At 37.1% G+C, this 20,632-nt stretch overlaps 1 protein-coding gene across 12 annotated transcripts in view; it reads left to right on the forward strand.

Annotated features, from left to right (window-relative positions):
• Vps13b (vacuolar protein sorting 13 homolog B) overlaps positions 1-20,632 on the forward strand; it is a 570,082-nt gene that overhangs the window by 278,176 nt on the left and 271,274 nt on the right. For all 12 annotated transcript variants that reach the window (XM_087557395.1, XM_087557397.1, XM_087557399.1 and 9 more), the window contains 5 exons: positions 5,631-5,802; positions 6,342-6,456; positions 8,010-8,076; positions 10,867-11,275; positions 17,887-17,998. In XM_087557395.1, coding sequence (XP_087413521.1) covers positions 5,631-5,802; positions 6,342-6,456; positions 8,010-8,076; positions 10,867-11,275; positions 17,887-17,998 — 875 coding nt within the window. The remainder of the gene's footprint in view (positions 1-5,630; positions 5,803-6,341; positions 6,457-8,009; positions 8,077-10,866; positions 11,276-17,886; positions 17,999-20,632) is intronic.

A 20,632-nucleotide genomic window follows, 5' to 3' on the forward strand; every position in this document is an offset into this window, starting at 1 on the left:
GAAGTTTCTCTTGTTCAATAGCAATGCAGAGAAACACAATGAATTACTATTTATTTATTTGGTATCGTACAACTTAGCATAGTTTATTGATCCTAGAGCTTTGGTCATAGATTCTTCAGAGTTTTCTGTGTGCAAGATTATCTGCCAAATGAAACACTTGTGCTTCTTGTTTCAGATGATTTTACTTTTGTTACCTAATTGCTTTGACTAGGACTTCCAGTAATAACTTGAATTGACGTTCTATTCATTAACAAAATTAGGCAGTATTGCAAAGTTAAAAGTAATCTTAACTTTTGACAATTTTTTATTGTGAAGGAAAATTTATTATATTGTTCTGACTTTAAGGACATTTCTGTACAAAGAGTTAAAAAACATTGGAAAGTTGGCCTGATTTTTTTCTATTTCTATATTTATACTGTTTCATAATTTAATGAACATTGTTAAATATTGTAAGTAGAAAACATTATTTACATGGGCATTTTCCATTGTCTCAGATGTAACTTTGTTAAATACTAATAATTTCAGGTTCTCATTGGATGTGGCATACAAACTTTATACCATCTTTATCTTTATTCATTATTTTTATCATTAGAGCATAGTCCCAATATATTTTAAGCCCAGTACAGAATATAATGCCCAATGTACTCTTTTAAATATATATCTTAATATATAAGTTGAAATAATTTAGAGTTCAAGAACTTATATGAATTTAAATATCATTCATCATCATGCATCGCCTAGAGACATATGTACATGTTTGTTATGTTGCTACAATTCTGACAAATAATTAAAGATGTAATTAAGAGTTTGTAACTCAGGTTTTTATTTTTAGTGATTTTAAACATAATTTGTTTTTATCTGATTTTTTTTAAAGACATATTTCACTATATAGCCATAGGTGGTTTAGAATTTACTATGTAGACCAGGCTGGCCTTGAACTTACAAATATCCATCTGCCTCTGCTTCCCAAGTGCTAGATCTGATATCTTCACTTCTTTAGAATTTTTTTTTTTGATGGCAGGAGGATAAAATATTTGTGGGGAGGGCGTCATGAAATTTCCCTATAGTGGTTAAAGCACTGTATCACAAGAGACTTTCTTTTGTACTCAAAGAGGACTCAAGAGGCTACCACAGTGGTTTCAGTGCCTTGTGCTATTAATTGCAGAGCACAGTGCCCCATGAGAGAGTGGCAGTGTGAAACCAAGCCTTTTATCATACATGCCTATCAGTCGTGCATTTGAAAACTCTCAGGTATCACTTTATCCTTAAACTGACATAGAACTGCCTTTTGCTACTTTCTTATATTACATATTTATTAATGAAGTTGATCCTTTTAAAAAACAAGTATTTAGAAGAATTTATCATGTTTCATGTAGATAATGACTCTGTAAATACATGTAATACAAACTGAGGTAGGAAATTCAGCTCACCGCTCTGCAGCTTAACACAGGTGTATGTCTGTGAGGAGCAAAAGTTTGATAAGTCAGCAGATACTGCTAACACCATACCACCTCACCATGATCATGCCACTCTGTAGGTTGTGGAGGAAGGAGAGAGTTTCAGGCCAGTCTGGGCTGCACCATGATTTTCAGGTAGCTTAAGCTGCATAAAGATAGGGTGAGACTGTCTCAACAACCTGACAGGGAAGCAAGAGAAAATGTAAAATGCCACATAAATGCCTAAAACGCCAGTTCTTCTTAAAACAGAAACAGATATGTTCACGCCCCAGTGTAACCAGAATTATTTATTAATCCAGGAATCAAATTGCTTTATTGCTTTAAAGATAGTTTCTTAATATGCATAGCTGTTTGATGGACATCAGTATATTAAAATGTAAATGGCTGTCAGATTCTCAGCGACTGTGTGCCTTCAGCCTAAGCAGTGGTTTCTTTTAACTTGTGCAGAGAGCCCTTTTGATGGTAAGTGTAGTTTGAGCATTTTTACTATACTACTGTTTTAAGGTTGCTAATTATTTGAAATATTTTGAAGCTTTTATTCAAAATATACAAATCATGACATTTAGATTATCTTTTTATCCATCATAGAACATGGAACAAGCTAATGAGTGAAGGTTGTTTAGCCTTTGTTAGCTATCACATGTTTTCTGTTTAATGCTTTGCCTATTTAAAATAATCATATCAGAAAACACCTCTAATATTTCACTTATTATCTGTAGAGTTTTATAAAAATTCAGGTGGTTTTACACACTGTGGCATAATAGTCTGAGGCAGCTTTCCTTTTTTATGTCAGTTATCTAACTGGACCTTCTTTGAAATTTAACTTTGAGTTTATAAGTGTTTTAACTTAAATCTATATTTAAAGAAAGTCAATTTTTTATTTACAACTTAAATATGCTGTCCTATTTGGTTGTGTAAATCAGAACTGGTTTTTAATTTTTGAATATGGAATTTACTAGAAATAAATCTAGTGATGCTAACTGCACTCTAACAATTGTTTGTATTAAGTAAAACTATTTGTAGAATCCCAGATGATTGAAACTTTGCCAAATGATGTCTTCATACTAAAGTTGGTGCAAGCACTCTTGATTCCTGCAAGCACCTTCAGCTTCCTGTGTTTGCATTTGTGTGGTGGTAAACTGAGGAGTATGGGTGAGGTTCTCTCCTTACAAGCTGATTTACTGAAACTGAGAGAGCAAAGGTACAAGAGGCCCAGCAGGCCACTTGTTACTGTTGACTTCAGTACAAACAACAGGGGAAGTGTTTAGCCCTTGGGGAGCTTGTGTGATTGAACAAGAATGTTGAAGCTATTTTGAAAAGGAAGAGTAGCAATGTGGCCAACTATGATCTTCCCTGAGCTCTGCAGCAGGCGTAGGATAGAGGGCTGAAGTGTTTGTTCTTCCAGATGAACAAAGATAAATTTACCTAGAAAAATAAACTCAATATGTTTGTTAATTTTCCATGCTTTTTTTATTTTAGAATTGCACTAAGGAAGTGTGGGAAAATAGTCTAACATTACCATTTTGGGTCCAGTTTTCACTATAGACTCGTTAAATAAAGAAGGAAATTATTGTAAACATGCGTAACAATATCACAGCCTACATTTTAAATCCAAAAAGAAAAATTGAAACCACTTGACAAAGTAGTATAAAAGGTTTTCTCAGAATTGCTTACTAAGCTAGAAGCCATGGTCACAGGATTCTTATCAGGGTACCCAGTAATGTTTTAAAATGATTCGATGCACTTTTCTCTGCACCTATCATCCCACAGGGTATGCTGTTCCTTAGAGGATTTGATTAGAAATGTTTCTGCTTGGGTTGGGGATTTAGCTCAGTGGTAGAGCGCTTGCCTAGCAAGCGCAAGGCCCTGGGTTTGGTCCCCAGCTCCAAAAAAAAAGAAAAAAGAAAAAAAAAAAAAAAGAAATGTTTCTGCTCTAGAAACTATCTCTTTGAAAAGGCATAATAGCTATATTGTGTCATCTTTTGCTGATTTGACTTTGTAAAAAGCATCTGCTTTGGAAATAGTTTGTGCTTTTTATTAAATGTTATGTTAGACAGCTAACCAAAAATAAAATTTCTGTAGCTTCTTAAATTCTAGAAATTTCAGCTATGATAGATTAAGAGTCTACTTATTTTGTAGAAGTATGATAAAATCCTGCAAACAGTTTTTTGTTATGTTTGGGACAAAGATCTAAAAATTTCCCACTTCAGTAAGTCAGAGGACACCAATTCTGTTGCTGTGTTTGCTCACATCTTCCTTGTGAGCTCTATTAGTAATGGTTGTCACTGCCATCATCCTTCACACCTGCTCTTCTGTCTTTTAAGCTAAAGGAGAGAAGGCAAGAGGAAAGGCTTCTGTAGCAACTTTCTGATTACCTGGCCAGGAGGACACATCTGCAGGATAGAGCATGGCTTCAGCTCCTTGAGAATGAGGCTTTAAGTTATGGCTCTTGTTTCTGGTATAACTATACCCAAAATCAAGATCTAGAGATTGGTGGCTTCTGCTTTGACTTTCGACCAGGAGAAAATAACCGCTATTGCATGCCTTCTCAAACATTCTAAGGACATTTTGTTCATGCATGATTACATAGGAAATAAATATTTTATCTATTTTACTTAAGACATTCAAATCAACAGGGAGCTGTGAGAGATTATGGATCTATGAAAGTCCGGGTATTCCACAAGACAACCCAGGACCAAGTTCTCTGCTCCAGAGAGACAAATATAAGGAATGAGAGACACAGACAAGAGATAGTTTAGGGAGAAAGGGAAGAGAACAAGAGAGGGGAGAAAGGGAAGGATAGAGGGCACAGGGCTACCTCTGAGGACAGAAGGGACATTGGCTTGTAGACAGTTTATAAAGGCAAAAGAGGAACACCCTGAGTTAGAATAAGTGTTGATTTTGGTTGGGCATGCTAATCAGGGTTAATCAGGGCAGCCAGATGGGCTTGTCATTCCTACACTTAAATATGTTGATAGTTGGACCTTGGTAGTCAGCCTCAGGAGGAACAAGTGGCCAAGCAAGAGAATAGAAACTTTGGTAACTAACTTTAGAAATGTAAAGGTTTTAGCAAGGGAGAGGAAAGAGAGTAAAAGGGCAAAATCTGTTCAGGCCTGTTAGAGTCCCCTTAGTGCATTGCATGCAATTGAAAAAGGGTGTTATGTTGGAGAAATGACAGAGTAATAGAGGCAGGAGGAAATGTGCAAGCTTAGTGTTAATGATTACCATCCACTTATGAAGTGTTTACTGTGGAGAAACTCTTCCTTTACCTTCAGTGCTCTTATTTATTCTAGATTCTAAGCATTCAATATCATAAAACTAATTTATGAAGAAGGTAATGGACTCTGCAAAGTCCTTATCGTAGTATATCATGCTGCCTACTAGACTCAACCTATTGAGATACAGATTACAAACGCATCTTGTAACAAATAAGCATGCTAAAGTTGATCTGTCTCCATCCCGCATTACACGCACAGCACTGGCCTCTGTCACTAGCAGCATCTTTTCCTGCATCTGAGACTAGAGCTACTCAGCACCAGTTTAACCTCAGATAAGGGGATTGATTTTGTTCTAGGCTACTAAAAACTGTTAAATACAAAAAACACCCACCAAGTCTCTCACAGCAAACTTGCTAACAGGGAGTTTAGGATCTTATCCATATCCAAGTTCAGCATATACCTATAAAATTGACTAAGCTCATATGTTATTTCTCTAGATTTCAGTTACACAAAATATTTCAAAAAACCTAACCTAGTCTATGGAGACATTTTTTCTTGTTACATTGTACAGATCACTTTGCTACATTTTTCTAAATTTATTCCTAAATGCTCTAAATCAAGCACACATTTCTCCTGTAAAGAGATAGAGAGGGTTAATGCGGAAAGCCTTGTGGTAACAAGTCAGTCATCTCTGTCACAGCTAATCATCTCCATCCAAAAGCAGCAACGGGCAGTGAATGATTACCTTGACTCTGATTGTATAAAATCGTATTCCTAGACAGTTGACCATGGCCCTTGGCTAGTTGGACACCCTTGGTCTTGGAAAAGCTATAATAACATGCACCTACATTATAACTATATAAACTGCTTGAGTCGTATATGTTTATAACGCTTGGCTTGCTATTTCTGGTTGAGTATCACCATTTAAGTTTGTTTGTTTGTTTCCTCACCACAGGGAGATTCGATTCAAGCTGCTGATGACTCGCCATTCTCAGACTCTGTCACCTTGGAACAGACTACCAGTCACATCGGTGGGTCCAGTGGACGCGTTAGTCTGTGGATGCAGTGGGTGCTCCCCAAAGTCACTGTGAAACTCTTTGCACCAGACCTTGAAAAGAAAGACACAGGTACAGGAATACTTTTCTTCCTTATTTTAAAGATAAAATTATATATATTCCTGCTTTTGGAAAAAATAGGTATAATTTTCTTCAGAGTTTTCATTTATAATTTAATTAGCTGCTATTCAAGTGTTTTGATTTAAGAATGTTGCTACCATTGAATTTCGTTACTATATAAAGCTTATGTATACCTATTCTCTTTGATTTTGTAAAATTGAATTTTGCTTATTGACAGTTTAACTTGAGCTACAAGGTACGAGTGACTTACTCTGAGCAGTGCAGTGCATTGTCAGTGTTCAGAGATCCTTGGCAGGTAACTGACTGATCTATTCAATGAGAACTATGGTTTTCCTAACTTGAGATACATATACACCGTCTCTTAATATTAAGGGCTCTTTGACACTAATGTTGCTTTTAAGTATAGACGTCTGTAGTCGTTGTGCCCTTTAGATGGTCAGGATCTATTAGCCCTGTGAAATATAAGATGGGGGACTTTGTTGTTGATTCTAAGAACTCTGTTGATAAAAGGTGCTTGTTTCTTTTTGCAGAGGTTTGTATGGTCAGTGAATTAGAAGACCTCAGTGCATCCATAGATGTGCAGGATGTATACACCAAAGTGAAGTGTAAGATAGAGAGCTTCAGTATTGACCACTATCAAAGCAGGTAAGTGGTGGGTGACAGCTCCAGGAGAGCTGTGCTTGTTAGAGCTGGTCACCGTACGGATGCTCCTGTCTACACTTACCACTTTCAAAGAGTGCTTAAACAGGTGAAGTTGCTGTCTTAATGGTCTCTCATTTGCATCCAGTAACATTTTATAACATACCATACAGCTCTTCATCAACATCCACATTACTGCTCTTAAAATACCTCACAAGTGCGTGCCATGTGTTATAGATCTGCTAAGATGCTTAGGACACAGGTGACATGTCTGATTGCAGCTGCACAGCTTAGGACACAGGTGACATGGCTGATTGCAGCTGCACACCTTAGGACACAGGTGGCATGACTGATTGCAGCTGCACACCTTAGGACACAGGTGGCATGGCTGATTGCAGCTGCACACCTTGAGTGACTTTTCTGTAGCCCTCACTGAGGTGGAGCACCTGTTCATAAACGTCATAGATAAACCTAAAACCACATTCCCTATGCAGTCCCTCTGTGTATGAAAATGTTATTTGTTTGTAATAGATATTGTCAATGATCTCTCCATTAATGCTTCCTGGATAAAAGTACCAATCTTTACTGTTTGGATTTATAATTAACTGAGGGTTTTATTTTTAATTTGAAATAATAACACACATACTATAAAATCTAGAGATGCTATTATAGTATTTTAAATAGTATTATATTATCAGTTTCATGATATCTCCAAAAAATAGTCTTTAAGATGTATTTTCTTAATGGATTCATAATATGTACCAGTTCAACAGTTTCTATTGTATACCTATAGGTACCCAATGCCTTTTTGTACATGTACTGCTCTATAATTGTATTTCCTAAAATATGTTTGCAAACATGTCGAGTTCTACTTCTACACTTGTCTTTTCTCACATATCATACTTATGATACCACTAAGTACAAATCCATATTAGATAGCTGGAAATTGTCATTATGAAACATACATTATATCAGTTGCTGTGTTGTACAACTTATTATAATATATAATATGGCAATTATTTTTGTCACATTAACAATGAATAGTTAATTGGCATTTGATTTTTTTTTAACTTGGATTGATGTCTAGTACAGTGTATTTAAAATGAAATGATTTTTTTATGTAATATATCAATTGAGGAACTGGAGCAATTTCTGATATGAATATTATGTACTATAGTTTATCCTTACTTTTATTGTTAATTTATATGCAATTCAAAATTCATATAATTTATCATTATAATGATGTGCTTAGCATATTTATGTGCCGGACTCTGCTAAGCACTAGAGATACAGAGTTTAATAAAATAGACAAGAATTTTACCTCTCTGTACCTTCTCATCTATGGAAGAGACAAAAATGGATAGAAAGAGAACTATTCCCATGCATAGCCCAGAGCATGCTGTGCTGCTGTAGGTGGGTCTGCTGGTTGAAGTGCTATGTCTGTGCTTAGCACCGAGCATGCTTTCCTTTAGAACTGCTGGTGTTTTGATGTGTGGTCAGTTTTGTAATTGAGGGAAATTGAAGAGAACAAACACATAAGGAGCACTTGTGTTTTCCAGGCCTGGGGAAGGTTGGCAATCAGGACAATTTGAAGGAGTGTTTCTGCAGTGCAAAGAAAAACCTGTGGTGAGACTCATTTAATAACTTTTATTCTTGAGAATATATTTTAAATTGTTTATATTTGTTTTGCTTTGCAACAGGAGTAATGATATTTAGAATTAGAACTCACTACCTTCTTTTAGACTTCTTTCTCTTAAATTATTTTTAAAGTTAGAATTGCTTAGTCTTTTAATCTGTTCATGTTTTGTAACCAATTTCTTTGTAGCAAATAAGTTTATCAAAATGCAAAGGTATATTTTATAACTTATTTATGACGTTTGGAATTTTTTTACTTCCATTAATAAGTTCATGATGGATTGCCATTACTAAAATCTTGAAGTAATAATTGTATATAGATGTCAATTACTTTATTTATTTATTTATTTATTTATTTATTTATTTATTTTTAGTTACCTCCATTTCCAATGATTTTACAGAAAAAATACAAAGGCCATATTGAGATAGGGCTCAGAACTGAACTTGAGCAGAATCAAGAATCCTTCCAGCGCCCCCTCTTTTGTTCCTGCTTTTCTTGCTTTTGTGTCTTCTCACCTTCTTTGCTCCTGCCCCTCAATCTCCTCAAGTCTTGGGGAAGAGTGTTGGTCTTTGGGGGAGTGTGGAGGTGTCTGGTTGTCAGTCTGTATTTACTATCACTGTTCTGAGTTTGTGAGTAGGAATTAATATTGCCATCAGTAGAAGAAAGTTAAAGTAAGTTATTAAGTAAAATGGCTTTTTACTTGTGTTGAATGATCCAGCTTTGACTTTGACAGTACAGCATTTGTCATTCCTGGATTACTTCTTTTGTGTTTCCCTTGGTTTTTGTTTTGTTTTGTTTTCTGTTATGCAATTGTCATCTTCTTGCAGCTAATAGAAATATTTTGTTTACTGCTGCCTTTAATCAAGACAAGTTTGTAGTCCTCTTGTTTCTTGGCTACAAAATTAAATTAGGGTACATCCTAGTAACTTTCAGAAGTATCAAATGTATATTTTTGATTGTTTCAACATATGTAAATGTTATTAAACTCATTCCTTTAAGTGACATTCTTAAAGTAAATAAAATTCATGAAACTTTAAAATATAGCTGCTGCTTAGTCTGCTAAGTCACCACAACATTAATATTTTCTCCGTGTTTGCAAAATGCTTCCTGGTTCACATATAAAGCTGAAAAAAGCATAAATATTTTCCTTATGAAGTATTTCCTATGACTTTCTTCTTACATCTAAAGCATATATGTATTTGCGTAATAGCTCATGCTTTTTTTCACTGATTTTAACTACAAACAGGAGTCTGAGCTGTGCTGTCTGAGAGCAGAAGCTCCTTGGATTTCTGGTCATTCACCTGCATGCTCATTTGCATGCTAAGGCAGCAGGTGACTGTCACTGAGTCCTAAGAAACAGCCTTATCACTTTAAATGTCTTCAGACAACTCACAGATCTTATTTTGAATCTTTCCAATTTTCTTGACATTTTCTTTCTACAGTTAAAAAACATAATTGCCCTAGAGTAGGGCTGGAGCTCTGTAAGGGATCCCAGGACTCAGGCCCCAGGATTCCCCCCACCAGAGTCACTTCTATGAAAAGTTCTTAATTCTTTCTTGTCTCTAATTATTCATTTTAAATTTGAAATAAAATGTTGATTTTTACATTGGAAAATATGAAAAGAAATGTTTTGCCTCCATTTTGGCCAAGTGTATTTATTCTCCTTACTTAAGTACAGCAGTTTAAGAAAATGAAGGGGGGTGGGGACAGGGGTTTTGTGGAGGGGAAACCAGGAAGGGAGATAACAGTTGAAATGTAAATAAATAAAATAACCAATAAAAAAAAAAAGAAAATGCAAGCCTTCCTTTGTGTAGCTAACCTTTCAAGAGTGCTTACATCAGAAGACATGTGTCAAAGGTTTTAAAAGCATTCCTGCGTGTATTGAAATGCTTTCATGCTCCTTCCAGGGTTTAAATAAAAGCTTCTTATAGACTGGCTTATTTAGACCCCTGGGAATGGAACACTGCCCTTCCTGTGTCCAAGGTGACAGCAGGTCCTGTTCACCTGCTGTGGTCTGTCTACTGGCCAAGACATATGGGTTAAAGCAGAGCACTTTCTCTAGCTTTACTGTGAGTCTGTTGTTTGAAGCCTAGAAAGGAGGGGAGGAGATGATAGATACAAAGAGGAAGTTTGGAAGGGCAAATGGTGTGAAGGCACACCACTAGGGGAAAACAGTATTTCACCTTCATGTTTTTCCCAATGGTCAAGTAATTAAGTTTAAAAATGCATAGTGTATTTCTTCCCTTCATTCATTATAAAGTCCAGTTTAAAAGTCTAGCCGACAATTGATCTCAGAGTACTTACATAGCATGCATAACAAGCATGCAACAGGAAAAGGCAGCCTCAGCAGGAATATCTGAATTACATAGGTTTCCCTCTGATCTGTAGTTGCTTATATGTGTAAACCTGAAGGAAATAGCAAGAAAGGGCACTGGTGGATGGGCCGCGATCTCAGACACGGGATAGCAAGGTTTATTGGTTCCTTTGTCTTGTTTATCTAATGCGCTCTTTCTTTTCCTCTTCTTGTTAGGTATTGGGAAGAGGCATTGGAAATGAATTAGATAATTTCTACTCTAATTTTATGTTCAGTGATATGTAAAGTACGATTTTATGTACCACTAATTGATTAGGGGAAAACACTTCCATGTCTATTAAGAAGTGTAGATAGCCAATACAAGAAGGTCAAAATTCTAGTCATTTTTTTCTCTTTCTCTCACACAAATACTGTCTCCTTTAAAAAAAAAATGAAATGTGTATTCTGCTTTCATTTTCTGGAACAGACAACCACAAAACTTCTAGACGGTGCTCATCAGCAGCATGGATTCCTTTCTCTGACGTACACAAAAGCTGTAACAAAAAATGTCCGCCACAAGTTAACCTCAAGGAGTGAGCGAAGAAGTTTTCATAAGTTATCTGAAGGTTTAATGGATGGCTCACCTCATTTTCTTCATGAAATTCTCCTTTCTGCGCAAGCATTTGATATTGTTCTGTGCTTTCCTTTACTTAATGCAATTGCAAGCATATTTTACACTAAACTCCCAAAGACCCAAAGAGAAAAAAGAAAATCTTCCGGGCAGCCCATGAGGACCCATACGTTAACTTCACGCAATTTACCTTTGATTTATATCAATACAAGTGTGATCAGAATTTTTGTTCCCCAAACAGAAGAAACACAGTCATCTGTTACAGGTATAATTTTCTGGTTTCTTCTTCTTTTTTTTTTTTTTTTTTTTTGTGAAGCTTGGAGATGGGTGGGTAGGGGTTGGATTAAATAATTTTCCCTTATTTATATATGAATGAACTTACTAATTATGGCTTTTTTTTATAGGAGTTACTATCTAACTATTATAGAATGAGAAAACAGATTATTTTTATTCTGAAGCCTTTTGCTCTCTGTCTGGAATTCTAATGCTATACTCAGTTACTATCCAAGATATGTAAAATTTTGTTCAAAAATCAAAATAATGTTTATAATAATGAAATTTATGAAAATCCTGATATAAATGCTCATGATGGAAGGCAGGAAGAAAACTTGTCCACAGACCAACATGGCTTCCCCAGGCTTCCTAGTACTTTCTGGAAATTCAATCTTGGAGTGTATTAAATTCAGAATTCTGCTTTCACTCACAAGACTGATTTAACATTTCATTTTCCTCTGTTGTCTTAAAAGAATTCGAAGACAGGAATTTTGAGAGCCATGAATAGCTCCATTGTTAATGGTGTGAGTTGTGAGGTTGTACAGATTAACTCTGCTACTTAGCGTTTGGAACTGAGCTCAGTAAGCTAGGTTCACCCGAGTAAGATGCCGCTGCTAGGCCTTCGTTTGATTGCAGGCTAAAGCTATAGCACAGTGGCTCCAGAAACTCTTTCCATAGTGTTAGATGCTTTCAAACAGTGACTCTAGGAGACAGCACATACCACAGCAGGTTCATATTTAATTCTTATTTAATAGAATCACTCCCATAAGGAGGATGTACCCTTGATATTAAAGCAGAACTCTGTACGCCTCACATCTCACTATCACAGATGCATCTGTGGCCACATTTGCCATCTTGCCATTCTGAGCTACTGAAGAGGGTGAGTTGTGTCTATTCCTGTGGCTACCGTTCCTGTCAACCTGAGAATGAACGAATGATGAACTTGATCCCTTTTACAGTCTGGTACTTTGAAGAGCCAGATAAAGGCACCAGCAGATTCTCTGCATGGCGAGGGTTGTTTTCTTTTCTTTTTTTTTTTTTCTTTTCTTTTTTTTCAAAGCTAGGGACCGAACCCAGGGCCTTGTGCTCCCTAGGCAAGGGCTTTACCGCTGAGCTAAATCCCCACCCCCAAGGGTTGTTTTCTGCTTGCTGACTGGCACGTCATTGCTGGAACCTCACAAAAGAAAATAAAGCAGCCGAAGGGACAAACTCATGACCTTTAATAGTAGATGGAATGCTTATGAGGGGATTATTACTTCCTAGAGGCTCCATTTCTTCCTTAATTAATTATTTCCCAAATAGTGTCCCCCCACCCCGTCCTCCCTCTCAGAGTTCTTTCCCCACCCCTTCACCTTTACCTCTGAGAGGACAGCTGTCTCCCTGGTCTCTAGCTTCAGGCACATCTTTTCCTACTGAGACCAGACATACCAGCCCTCTGCTACATGTGTGTTGGGGGCCTCAGACCAACCTATGTATGTTCTTTGGTTGATAGTTCTGAGAGCTCCCAGGGGTCCAGGTTAGTTGACACTGTTGGTCTTCCTGTGGGGTTCTCATCTCCTTGAGAGCCTTCAATCCTTCCCTGACTCTTCCACAGGGGTCCCCAACCTCTGCCCAATGTTTGTCTGTGGGTATCTGCATCTGTCTCAGTCAGCTTCTGGGTAGACTCTCAGACTGCTATGCTAGGCTTCTGTCTGCAAGCATAACATAGCATCATTAATAGTGTGAGTGACTGGTGCTAGCCCAAAGGGTGGGTCTCAAAATGAGAGGCCCCACTTCTGAACACCATCATCTTGATTGTAGTCCCAACATAAGCACTTTGGAGGAACATAAGACTTTAATGCATAGCAACTACCCTGCTAATCATTGTAGTCTTATGAGTTCAAGAGAAAAGGGAACAAGTAAGCATTTGAGATACGTGTCATAGTCCGTACAACATAGAAATGGGAGCAATCTTTCTTTCCTGTTGTCTCATTGTTCTGTCTGATGCACAGATGATCTTACAGAAGCTAGTCTGTCTGAAGATTTCCACTTACTAAGGTTTATTAAAACAAGTCCTTCATTTTCATAATTAGAAAGTTTTTGTAGAGCTTTATAGATTTACAAGGTACCTAGAACTAACTTCAGTGTATCAGTAATTCTCAATATGTACTTGTTCCTGCCTTTATGACTATTTTAATTAGAGATTACTGGCTGTGAGATTAAAAGTTGGTATGTTCAGATATGCTCTGTTCTGTCAGAACTATGCAAGTGCTTTCCTCTGTTCACATAGTTTATACAGCACGGGAATCATAAAGAACAGTTGATACTTCTGAGCACGTGGTGTGTGATCACCTCCTAACCTTTACACAGGAAAGAGCTGCACATAAAATGACCTTTATGCTGTTGTGCATTAACTCTCTTTAGTTAGATGACTATTTAATGAATAAGAAATAAATAGTTTACAGTGGTTTTAAAGAACCTACATTTTTACAGAGGAGAATTCCCCAAGGTCCAAATTTACAAGTTAGGTTATCATTGTCTCATGACCATGGTAGAGATGACTGTCATGAAATACCACATAGATTAGCTAGTCATCCTCCTTTATGAACTTTTTGACTTAATATGTGATTTATGAATGGAAAGGAGAATGTCACATGTGCATATGGAGGTCAGAGGACAGTGGGGAGGGAGTTATTTATCCTCCTGGGTACTAAGGATCAAAGTCAGAGTATTAGAATTGGCAGCAAGCACTCTTATCTACTGAGCTACCCCTCTTATTTAATTTAAGTAACTCATGTTAGTAAATTTTTTTGTATCACAAAAGATTCTTTGCAGAATGTTTCTTATGTTCTCTATTCCAGACATATCTAATTTCAGAATGTAAATTGCTTGAGCCAAATTTCATTGAAATCTAAGCAGAAAATGAGGTTGGAGCTGAGCATTTGAGATGAGAGAGGAAGTGAACGCAGGAAGCATGCTTAGAGGAGATAGGAGCAGAGAGGTGCAGGAGTGAGGCAGCCATGCCATGGCACAGCTTTTATATCACTGAGGACCTTGCTCTACAAAGGATTCTGTTTCCCTGTAATTAATTGCCTTTGACCATAAAGTGATTCTTTTCTCATATCTAGTATTACTTCCTTTAGGTTTCTCCTCCTCCTCCTCTTCCTCCTTTTCCTCCTCCTCCTCTTCTTCTTCCTCTTCCTCCTCTTCCTCTTCTTCCACCTCTCCTCTTCTTCCTCCTCTTCCTCCTCTTCTTCTTCTTCCTTCTCCTCCTTTTCCTCCTCCTCCTTCTCCTCTTCCTTTCCTCTTCTTCCTTCTCCTCCTTTTCCTCTTCCTTTTCCTCCTCCTCCTCTTCCTCTTCCTCTTCCTCCACCTCCTCTTCTTTCTCCTTCTCTTCTTCCTTCTCTTCCTGCTCCTCCTCTTCCTCCTTCTTCTTCTCCTCTTTCTCTTCCTCTTTCTCTTCTTTTTTCTGTTGATGTTTTTGTTGTTGGTGTTGTTGCTGCTGCTGTTTTTCTTCCTACTTCTGAGCATGGAGCCTCTGTCCTCACAAACACAATATCTCTGGGATGAACTTCTAGCCTAACAATTATATTTTTAGAAATCCATTTCACACAATATCAGTTAATATTAACAATTACAACTTTTTAAAAGCTCCATGGGTTATTTCCTTACGAACTTACTAAGTTTAAAATTGTACCAAGACTAAAAAACAATATCAACAAGTTAATTTTTCTAAATGAACTAGTATAAGCTGGTACTTTAAAACCCTGTCCATTTGTGCTTGTGGTCTGCGCCTGTGACCCCAGAACTCTTTAGCAAGGGTAGTAGGATTGCCACAAGTTCAATGCCAAACTGATCTGCATAGCAAGTTTTCAGCCAGCCAAGGCTCTTACATGTGCGCATGTGTGTGCACGTGTGTGCGACTGTTAGCAATTGTCCTGATATTACTGACTCAGATGTGCCTTTGCCTTAATGCCCGCTTCCGATTTGTATTTCCCATTTGCTCACTTGCCTTCGCATTCTATCCAACTGCTGTACTGAATGATTCTCACAGTGTTTGTGAGGAAAAAGTGTATTTTCACTTCGAATTACACCTTTGTTCTGTGATAAAATCACCTTTAGCATCCTATCATTTTATTTAGTGAGGTAATTTTGAAGTCGTTTCAGTCTGAGTGTTGTTTGTCTCTTCCACAGTTGTCAAGGTTCTAAATCTATAGGTGTTTAATTCCTGCTTTAGTTTTTATTTAATCATAGAGAGCCATGTTTTGGATACAGCATGCTTCTCCTGGGGTGAGTGGTTCCTGATGAGACTCACTTAAAATAGCTAAAGTGAAGAAGGGAGGTATTGATTTTCATGTTTAAAATCAAACTGTACCATGCTTTAAAAGCAAACATTCGCTCATGTGGCTCAGCGATTAAAAGCAGGTTAAATAAGCCAGAAAGGTAGGCTTTAAATCTACCTTCCAGCTTTAGTAACTGGAGAAATCACTCAAGGCATTTCCTTATGTAAGTTCACAGTTTTGTTATTCTTGCTTGTATATGAATAAAATTTTTGATAAAGTCAATACTTTCTGTAATAACTTTTTAATCTAATTTATGAGTGCTTGTCAGCATGTAGTTATATATGCATTTTAACCTGACTTCATAGTGTAGCCTCCTGAGAGCATACTTGGCTCCAGCAGAGCTCTGTTCTCGGGTCTGACTTTGTATGTAATGCAAGTGTGTCATTTCTCTTCCATGTGCACCTCATTTACTGTGGCGTGTCTATTGCAGTTGAGACCTCGTGTGGCAGGTAGTGTCTGCAGCCTAGAAGAACAGTTAGCAAGTCCACTAACTGTATTCCCGTGGCATAGTCTATTCTCCAGGCTTACTATTTATTGATTTAATTGATGCCTTCTGCTTAATCAGAGGCTTTACCCACATGGAACTATTAAGCTTGGCGTATAATGCAGGATCTGTGAAATGTAAACACTGGTCATAGTATGAAGACCTATAATCAAGCCAGACCGCCTTCATTTGAAAATAGCCCAGCTGCATGAGATGTAGTTTTGTTTGATCTTTTTTACAATGGGCTTTTTAAATTATTGTGTTTACTAAGATGTCCACATGCTAATATTTATTATGATAGTTCATCTCCATTTCTGCCATTTGCTGCCCACCCTCCTTCCACCTCTCTCCTGTCATATTCATTCTACGACCCTTGACAACAGGCTTTATTCTTGCTTTTTCATTTTCTCGATTCTAACTTTCTTTTTTTGGACTAATCAAAGTCAGACCATACCAAGTGTGCTGCTGAGGCAGCTGGAAATAATCTCCTGCTTTTGCATTCTTTGGGCAGTGCAATGGGGAACATGAGTTGTGCCTTCGTAGGATGGTCTGGAGGTCTCCCACCCGCCCTCCTCTGTTCTCTTTGCGGCAGGTCCTAATGGCTCCTTGAGAAAAAGCAGGAGTACCTCTTATTTCTAAAACTTGTATTCTCACCACCACCTTTCTCACTGCCATGGGGAGTGCCTCATAGGAGGGAGGGATACAGCATACTGTCCCTGAGCTTTAATTGACCTTACAGGTTTTAAATACTTACAGTGCAGAAAGGTATATATTGTATCTTAATGTTTAATAATAGGTAAATAGTTCCTATAGTTGATTTATTCTTTTGTTTTTCTTTTTTCTTTTCTTTTTCTTTTTTTCAGAGCTGGGGACCGAACCCAGGGCCTTGTGCTAGCTAGGCAAGTGCTCTACCACTGAGCTAAATCCCCAACCCCTAGTTGATTTATTCTTAAAACTCATTGAATTTACTGCACAGTGTCATCATAAAGGCCCTATCCTTTCCAAAAAATAACTGAGTTACAGAAGAAAGTATGAACTTCATCAGAACATGAGATTACATAAATTCTTATTCAATACAAAGAAAAGAATTAGAACTCAGGTATCTGGGTAACATCTCTTGTTGCTTTGTTTTTTGATATTTTTTACCTCTCTGCTTTATCAAAGAGTGAAACCTGTTCCCCTAGCCCTTTTCCAGGTACAGTCATTCCAATTGAAGGTACCTCTGACGAAAAGCTAAGATGTTTCTCATAGTAAATCATTTGGCCTTTCCATCCTCAACATTGGAGCCACCCATTTCTCTTGTTTTTTCTGACACTTAGTAGCTAAAAGTGTTATACAGTGTGTAATTGTGATATAACTAGTTATCATTACACATAAAAATTTAAATAATGGGGAATGTTTTGCCAGAATTTTATTGATATTCTGTTGTATGTTTTTAGTGTTAAAATCCCAGAACTAGAAATCACTTTCAGTAACAGTCCAGTAGCATGAATGTGGAATTAGATGATTATATGACTTTAGTATTAAGGGCGTATACTTAAAAACAACATCATTGTATTAAAGTGAGTTGATTATTTTTTTTTTCATTATGATTTTAATTGTGGTAAACAGAAAACTACTAAATAGGATTGGAAGGAAATAGACTTACAAAAGCGTCATTTTTTATTTTAAATGTAACTTTTTATTGTTATTTTTCTCATTTGTTGGTCCTTTTGTAAAGTATTGAATCCTCTTTCATGAGTATCTCATTACACATCACAGAGCCATATGCATTCATGTCTCTTCCCTTCGTTACAGTGAATCAGGCAGCAAAGGAAGACACGATGGTTCTGAAAGTTGGCTCTGTTTCCATGGCTCCCCAGGCTGATAATCCACTTGGCAGATCTGTACTCAGGAAAGATATTTACCAGTAAGTTGGTTTTCTTATGTTCGGTCTTGCAACAATTTTGTCCTGCAGAGAAGTACAGTGATCAATAAAACTTGCTTGGTGTGGCCTCTAGAAATACTTTTTACTGGGGACCTTTTGATATTTCAAACTAGGCTTTTCTGATTTTCCTCAGTTGTGGGTTTTTAAGTTCATTCAGACAAATCAAGTATTCCTGTGAAGTGTTGATGAACAGCAGAGTGTAAGTACCAAGTCATCATGAACTGAGGAAACATAGCATGGAAAATTTTAGCAGCCTTTATATTTGACCAAATCTCTAATCACGTAAGAAATGAGTTCCTTTCTAGAACTACCACATCCTACTGGAGTCTTGTTGTATCAAAGTGAAACATTTTCTTAATTTAGGCATGAGCCATTATTTGAAGTGTAGGCTTGTGGATGTCATATGGATCAAAGCTGTAAAGACAAGCAAACTTCTAAGGAGAAATTTCACAGTAAACACTTTCTGTGAAAATGCCTGGCTCTGGATTTTGTCACCAAGTGTTTGCAAACCACACCAAGCATATGTGGATGACTCTGCTGCTGAGCGTGTGTAATGAGCGTGGTAAAATAATACATAACTTGTACTGAAGTCACAAGTGCTGCCAGACGTACAAGTACAAGTGCAAAGAATGCCCAGTGAGAAAAGGCACGGAGATGCTGTCGCGGAAGTGATGCTGTACCTGCTGCTCCGTGTCAGACGTCACAGTCCTAAAAAGTTCAAATGCTCACAGTACTTCAGGGGATGTCACAGCTTTGAAAACGGATTTACCTCCTAGAAGACACAGAGCTTTTACTTTGCTCTTCATTTTAAGATTTGGTCTCACTGTATGGTCTAAGTTTACCCCAAAGCCTTGATCCTACTGCCCACAGCACCACTGTCCCAAGCACTAAGATCCTGGTGTGACCTCCATACCCATGATCTAGTTTCAAACAGACCATCTTTAAATGGATAATAATTTTATTTATAAAGTTTTCCAATTTGTACTGATTTACATATTGGTCTCTTCCTTATATTACTATTTTATATAGTTTATAGTATTTATCTCACCTTTTGTTTAGTTAAGTTTTTATAAAATCCCAAGGATATCAGAGCTCAGTGAGGTTTTGTGAATTATCTACCTCATCTTTCAGATTTTTAAAATTACAAGTGGGAATTATTAAAAATAATTGTTGCTTTTTCAATAGTGAGCTAACCTTAGAGCTTTCAGGGTTCTTGGAATATAGCGCAGTGGTAGAATACTTTCCAGGAAGACTGAGGCCCAGGCTTTAGTCTCTAACTGTGGATTAGGAGAGGAGGGAGAAGATTAGAAAGGATTTTACATTTTCTAACACTTAGAAGTCCTTCCACATATTTATTTCCTGTACTTTAGGAATATATCATCTTTGTTCAAGGCCTTTTTTAAATTTTGATAGGAAAAAATGTGTATTATAAAGTCTGTACCATTAGTGAAGTAAACTATGAGATATCCTCCCCTCCTTCCTTTATCCTTCCCTTTCCAATTTCAAAACCTCCCAGGAATTACAGCCTCACTGCTTGTATTCAGTGAGATGTTCCCTCGGACTTGCTTTCTATCTGTCGGTTCTTGTTTATACTTTTCTAGCTGGACTCTCTCAGCATTGTTTTTAATGTCAGTATCCTTCACAATATTTTTTTTCTTTTGCCTACTTCTGCTCTCCTGGCTCAGGAGAAATTGAATTCAAAGCATGTATAGTAACTTTGAAGTCCAACATAGACAAAACTTTCACTATGTGCCAACATCTCAAACATCATAGAATTCTGGAGTACACAGACATGCTAGGCAGAACAGTTTTCCCGTAACGCTCACATTTTAAGTCATTTTCATGTATCTAAATTAACAAGGCTAACCCATCTCATCAAAAGCGTTTCAGGATCTCATTGAGATGCTGTGTCACCCATATCAGAGAACAAACAGCAGAGGTAGAAGCCACATAGGAATGAAGTAGTCGAGTAAGAGCGGCTCGTCTAGAATAAAATACAGAACAAAGCAGAAGACCCTGCACTCTGGGGCTGTTTTTATTTTTATGAATATTTTAACCATAAATATCAGTGGACAAGTCTATAAAGGCTCATTTTATATTGTATGATTCCTGAGTATACGAAAGAGTCAGAGCACTAAGGTCCACAGCAAAGGTGTGTTACTACCTCTCATGGTTTACAGTGAGGGGAAATGGAGGTTGTATAAACAATGAAAGTATTCATTCTGGGGTCATGAAAATGATCTTGATTTAGGTAGCAAAGCCAGTCTTTAAAAAGTGTGAGAACTCACAGTTCCTGATGTTTACATTTAGAACAAATAAAAGCAGAAGCTTGTCCATATCCTTTGGGGATAACTATTACATAAATAAAATTACTTACAGTCTTGCCCTTTGGCAACCTTCAGCCCTCCTTCCCTGGAGTCTAAATGAAAATACCCATCACAATTTTGCCTTGGTCTTTGAGAGGACATAGCCCTGTTCACCTCACTGTCTTTCACATTCACACATACTACTTGAGACATATAGAAAGTTTTTAGAGCTATGTGTCAGAAATTGAGCATAAATATAGATGACTAATATGTAAATGTACATTCATACATAGCTACATAAATACATACA

Source organism: Rattus norvegicus, chromosome 7 (genome assembly GCF_021556685.1).
Source record: "Rattus norvegicus strain SHRSP/BbbUtx chromosome 7, alternate assembly SHRSP_T2T, whole genome shotgun sequence".
Lineage (NCBI taxonomy): Eukaryota > Metazoa > Chordata > Mammalia > Rodentia > Muridae > Rattus > Rattus norvegicus.